General features: G+C 43.9%; 1 protein-coding gene across 2 annotated transcripts in view; it reads left to right on the forward strand.

Moving 5' to 3' along the window:
* POU1F1 (POU class 1 homeobox 1) overlaps positions 1-5,588 on the forward strand; it is a gene marked incomplete at its 5' end in the record, with an annotated part of 64,775 nt that extends 59,187 nt beyond the window's left edge. For both annotated transcript variants that reach the window (XM_079974855.1, XM_079974854.1), the window contains 4 exons: positions 951-1,189; positions 2,134-2,298; positions 2,642-2,702; positions 5,270-5,588. In XM_079974855.1, the coding sequence (XP_079830981.1) occupies positions 951-1,189; positions 2,134-2,298; positions 2,642-2,702; positions 5,270-5,483 (679 nt within the window). In that variant the 3' untranslated portion in view covers positions 5,484-5,588. The remainder of the gene's footprint in view (positions 1-950; positions 1,190-2,133; positions 2,299-2,641; positions 2,703-5,269) is intronic.
* Between the last annotated feature and the right edge of the window lie 522 nt (positions 5,589-6,110).

A 6,110-nucleotide genomic window follows, 5' to 3' on the forward strand; every position in this document is an offset into this window, starting at 1 on the left:
CAACCTTTGCTGTCACCTGCTCATCTTGATCTGCCAAGAGAAAGGACACTGTAGCAGTGGTTGGGCGACCCGGAATGGACAATAAAAGAGGGGTGATAATCTCATTCCTCAAGTCTTTATAAAGAGTGCAAGCCAGAAGGGCATGTGCCACCGATTCGGTACTGCCATCTCCACAGGGACATAAGTGTTTTTCATGTGGAATCTGTTGCAGTGGCGTAGCGTGGGGGTGCAGGGGGGGCGGCCACACCGGGCGCAACATCTGGGGGTTAGGGTTAGGGGACACAAATCCACGGGTTAGGGGGCGCAAATTACTTGCCTTGCCCCGGGTGCTGACAACCCACGCTACGCCACTGATCTGTTGTAATTGTCCCTCAAGTACAGCCATTTAGAAATGCTGAAGAGCCACACAGAATGATGACGACTAAAAGGGACCTTACTGTATCTTCAGCGGGAGGGAATTCTGCAAACTCAGGAGCTGCCCCCGAAAAGGCCCCTTCTTGTCTATTCACTAACCAAATCTATTTTTCTGGTGGGAGATACAGAAGGACTTCTTAGCCTGTGGAAAGGATAATATGGGAAGAGATAGTGTTTCAGATAGCCTGGCCCTCAGCTTTTTAGGGTTTTGGTACCTTTACTGGGCTTGGAACCAATCTGGGAAGCCAGCACAGTCTATTTGTTTATTCATTTCCAATATTTATAGGTCACTTTTCACCACAGAGAGCCGCAGCACAGTTTACAGAACAATCAATAAGACCAGTGGACATAAGACCTGGGTAATATGAAATGAGAACAAGCTATTAAGACTTCAATCCCATGCCACTTACCTGGGAGTGAGTCCCATTGATCTTGATGAGGCTTACTTCTGAGTAAAAGTCTGCCTAGGATTGCACTGCTGCTAAATGATGTGAGCTGGGAAATTATAGCATTTGTTTTTGTTCTCCAACAGGTAGCCTCACCCCTTGCCTTTATAAATTCCCTGACCATGCGCTGAGCGCCAGTTCATGTGCTCTGGGCCACAGCTTTCCTTCCATGCACCCCTCTATCCTTGGAGATGACTCAGTCACTGATTTTAAGCAGGAATTCCGCAAGAAGAACAAGTCAATCGAAGAACCAATAGACATGGATTCTCCTGAAATCAGGGAGCTAGAAAAGTTTGCCAACGAGTTCAAGCTGAGAAGAATTAAGCTGGGTATGTGACTCATTTAACTAAAAATGTTAGGATATATATATATATATATATATATATATATATATATATATATAATCTTTTGCTTATGCTAAAGCAACAAATGCATGGATTGTGGCATACTGATAATGATAAAATGATCAGCAGCAGAGTAGAAAGGACAGTGTGAAAGGTCCATGTCTAAGTACTATTGCAAATGAACTGGGTTTTTACTGAATACTGGAGCTTTTCAAGCCTCCCACATTCTTCAAAAATGGTGCACTGATATAAATGATCCTATGCAGGAAATCTAAATGTGAATGTCTTTTCTGAGTAGTAGGAAATGTATAGCTCAAGACTAGTATAGTGCAAGGATAAGTCCCAGGCTCCCTTTTTGGTTTGTCTGCTTCTGTGTTAAAATTAAAACATTTTATTTTGTACAAGCCACAGGGAGTCTTCTGACAGCTTAAAAACAAAGAAATTTACTTTGGCATAACTTTTGTGGCATGTGGTGCATAAAGTGGCTGTAGATGCAGTAAGTGTGATCCATAGATGCAGAATCATCCTCTCTACCAATCTCACTGAGGTCAGAAGAAAAAGAAATGCAGAGAAGTGCAGGGCATGCAAATTATGGCATTACCAGTGGCCATTCATGCAAAGTTGATAATTTGGACAGCCTGGCATTGGTTAGTCTTCAAGGTGACACATGATTCTTTGTTATTTTTGCAACCATGGATTAATGGCTTCCCCACTGGAAAACCTTTTCTGTGTCTGATTGGTGTGAAATCAAAATCAGATTTGTTTTATTAGATGAAAGAAAAATTCTGGAAGAGTTTCAAAATCATCAGTGTATGCATATATATAGGTGGGTGGGTGGGTGAGTGTGTAGACTGATAAATAGATAAATAGATAAAGTGTTCCCATGCCAGCATCTTTCCCTGAGCTTGTAGGATTGTTTTCTTTTGCAGGTTATACCCAAACTAACGTTGGAGAGGCTTTGGCTGCCGTGCATGGCTCTGAGTTCAGCCAAACAACTATTTGCCGGTTTGAAAACTTGCAGCTGAGCTTCAAGAATGCTTGCAAACTAAAATCCATCCTAACCAAGTGGCTGGAGGAAGCAGAACAAGTAGGAGGTATAACCCAAAATTCCACGGCTCTTCTTAAGGGAGATTTCCTTGCTTGTGTGCATTGAAACGGATGCGGAACAGAGAACAATTTTCAGAAAGCACAGGCCTGCTCCAGCAACCCCTTTAGCACATTTAGTCAAGGGAGGGAGCAGGATTGTTCCCACTAGCACTGTCCCAGGTGCCAATGAACCAGGTGGCAAAGCGCCCCCTGGGTCTTAGGTGTGGGTCCTATTTTGAAATCACTGAAATTTGAGTGTTTAGTTCACAGGAATTGCAGGTCGCAGTAGCTTTTGATACTGTGCATGTTATCGTTGGAAGTTGCTTTCTCTCACAATGTTCTGTCCTGCAGCTTTATACAATGAAAAGGTTGGAGTGAATGAGCGGAAAAGGAAACGCAGAACAACCATAAGGTAATGTGGCTGGATGCTGGACTGAGCTTTTCAGCTTTGGGAAACGCAGGCAGTTAGCACTTGAGTATTCCCATCTGTACGAATAGCCTCCTGAGGCTGCCATCCTACATACCAGGGGTTAGGGACTTTGGGTCCAGGGGCAAAAGGCAGTCTACCTGGTCTTTCTAGCCAGCCCTCAAGACTTTCCCCACATGTCCCCTAGGATGAACCCCCAATGGCCCTGCTCTATGCCACCCATGGGTGCTTTTGCGCGTCTTACTCATCTGGATGGATGATGGAGGGGTGTGTAAACTTCTGACTCTTGTGTGGCTAGAATGTAGCCTCCTGTGGAAAGGTAAAAGTCTTCCCATTGGCCCACTATTGCCTCGGGCCCGGCCCACTAATGCAATGCAGCCCTTAGGCACAAAGAGGGGACCCTTCCCTGCTATAAAACACTTGTCTGAGGCTAAGAACCTAGAATCATAGAATTGTATAGTTGGAAAGCCCCCCACCCCTGGTGGCTTGTAGAATTAGGCTGCTTAGCTTTTTTCCCTTTAGTTGTTTTGTTAATAAGTGTTTTATAGAAGATGGTTGCTTTGCTGATGATTTGCAATTGTTTTACTGGCGATCTGTTAATTATTCTTTGTGATTTATATTGTAATTGTGATGATCTGTTATGTTGTTTATTGTTGGAAGCCACTTTGTGTCTCACGTAAGTGAAAAGTGGCATAGAAATATAATGACTGAATGACCCTGAGGGTCATCTAGTGCAACTGAATCCTGCCCACAGCCTTCCCTGGCTGGGCTTGAACCACCAACATTCTGGTTAATAGCCAGATGCCCTGACCCATTGCACCACTTCCAAATACACATGTATAGGATTGCCTCGTTAATTACATATATGGCCCTTGTATTTGTTGGGGGGGGGGCGAGGTCCAAAACATCACATTATTTTCCTCCATAAATCTAGTTACAGGTAGGTAGCCGTGTTGGTCTGCCATAGTCAAAACAAAATAAAAAAATTCCTTCCAGTAGCACCATAGAGACCAACTAAGTATTGGTATGAGCTTTCGTGTGCATCTGAAGAAGTGTGCATGCACATGAAAGCTCATACCAATAACAAACTTAGTTGGTCTCTAAGGTGCTACTGGAAGGAACTTTTTTATTTTGTTCCTCCATATAGGTACTTACGGGACGCAGGTGGCGCTGTGGGTTAAAGCCTCAGCGCTTAGGACTTGCCGATTGAAAGGTCGGCGGTTCGAATCCCTGCGGCGGGGTGCGCTCCCGCTGCTCGGTCCCAGCGCCTGCCAACCTAGCAGTTCGAAAGCACCTCCGGGTGCAAGTAGATAAATAGGGACCGCTTACCAGCGGGAAGGTAAACAGCGTTTCTGTGTGCAGCTCTGGCTCGCCAGATGCAGCTTTGTCACGCTGGCCACGTGACCCGGAAGTGTCTCCGGACAGCGCTGGCCCCTGGCCTCTTAAGTGAGATGGGCGCACAACCCCAGAGTCTGTCACGACTGGCCCGTACGGGCAGGGGTACCTTTACCTTTTTATAGGTACTTACAGTTGAGTTCATGGTCCCTTTAAAAGACCCGTGCTAATTCAATCTTCTACGATTATGAATCGATAAAAATCACAATGTTTTGTAGTACCCCACCACCCTGCCGATGCTGATACACCCACCCACCCATTCCTGGCTTGTTTAACCTCAACAACACAAATACATTGAAAAGTACAACTCCTCTAAAAAGAAACCCTGAAAAGGGAACGTACCGTCCCAGCTGTTTTGCATCAGAATCCTACCTGCTTTGCACAGCCCCTTTCATGTCAAACACAAAGTATAATGCTGCCCCCTTGTGGTCAAAATGAAAATTTCTTCCACTACGGAGGGAATTGTTTTTTGTTATCCCACTTGGCTTTGGAAGAAATATACCACATATCTGAATATTTTCACAATATTTCAGTTTGGGCTGAAAAGCACAACAAGCAGCTTGGAGGCAATTTCAGCATTCGTTTGTAGTTTCCCCCAAAAATGAGGCAATATCTTAATATCGTAACAAGGTTTCCAACTTGTTTTTAAACGTTACGCTCTCAGATTGGACCCCAAATTTAAGCCAATTTAAAAAGTGATTTGGTAAAACACATACTTTTGTGTTAACTGGTACAGATTACCTTTTTTTGCTCAAGTGTTGTCATTTTTATTTTTTATTATGGCAAAGGGCCTTCCAAGGTGGAAGTGGCCGAGGCCTCTCTGGACACATGAGAGATATTCCCAAGGAAGGTTTTCACTAAAACACCTTTGGCAATGTACCGTCCATCTTTAAAGCACCAGTTTGAGCCTTGCTTTTCTCTTCGCTCTCTTGAATTTGGTGCTGCTCTCTTTTTCTCTGCTAGTATTGAAAGCACAGGGATAAATATGGATGATGCTTCCTGTTTGCATCACACAACCCAGGCCACAAATGACATGTGGATGTCATACTTTTTTCCCCTGTCATGTATGTGAAACGCCTTGCATGAACTGGCCCATAGTTTCCATGCAGCCTGAGATACCAAGGCTATGATCGAATTGTTATGGTTCTCCTTTCTAGCATTGCAGCCAAAGAAGCTCTCGAGAGCCATTTTGCAGAACAAAGCAAGCCTTCATCTCAGGAGATCATGAGGATGGCCGAGGGGCTCAATCTGGAGAAAGAAGTGGTGAGGGTCTGGTTCTGCAACAGAAGGCAAAGAGAGAAGAGAGTCAAGACCAGTTTGCACCAGAACACCTTCAGTTCCATGATTAAGGACCACCAAGAGTGCCACTAGACTTTCTTAGAGTGAAGCAGGGTTTTTAGACAGCAACACTTTGAAAACTGGACTCCCTCCTCCTTCCCCCGGAAAAGAAATGGGCGTAAATGCAGGGCATGTAATGCTTACATGTTTTACAAGTTTGTCAAGCTGAATGATAAATAATTTTAGGGATGCTTCATTTAAATACTGTGTGGTTAATACAGCCTAGTGCAGTAGCACCTTGTGCAATTTAGTAATGCCAAAATTCAAAAATAGGCAAAGCAGGAATGAAGACTGCTTGGCCTATTTTAATACCACTATCTATAGTGTTGAAGGGTGATGATGACTCCTTTGGGTGCAGAATGCAGAAGTTAGGTGGTTAGATATTCACCTTTAAAGGGTGGCCTGCTATGGTGAACACTGTTTGCATATTTTGGAGGGGTGTTCTCACACATCCAAGTGCTTTGCTTTCTTTATTTTAGGCTAAAATCTTTTACTTAGTTGTTCACTGCTGCCACCATGTAGCTAAATATCAAGTCAATTATATATCCCACCAGTAGCTAGCTATGGATCAGCGTGGTACAAAACAGCACCAGCTCCATTTCAAAGTAAAAGGCAGAGTAACTTATTATTTATTTTAAGTATAAACAGCTGAGGATCTTA

The sequence above is a fragment of the Podarcis cretensis genome, assembly GCF_951804945.1.
Source record: "Podarcis cretensis genome assembly, chromosome: 4".
NCBI classification, from domain to species: domain Eukaryota; kingdom Metazoa; phylum Chordata; class Lepidosauria; order Squamata; family Lacertidae; genus Podarcis; species Podarcis cretensis.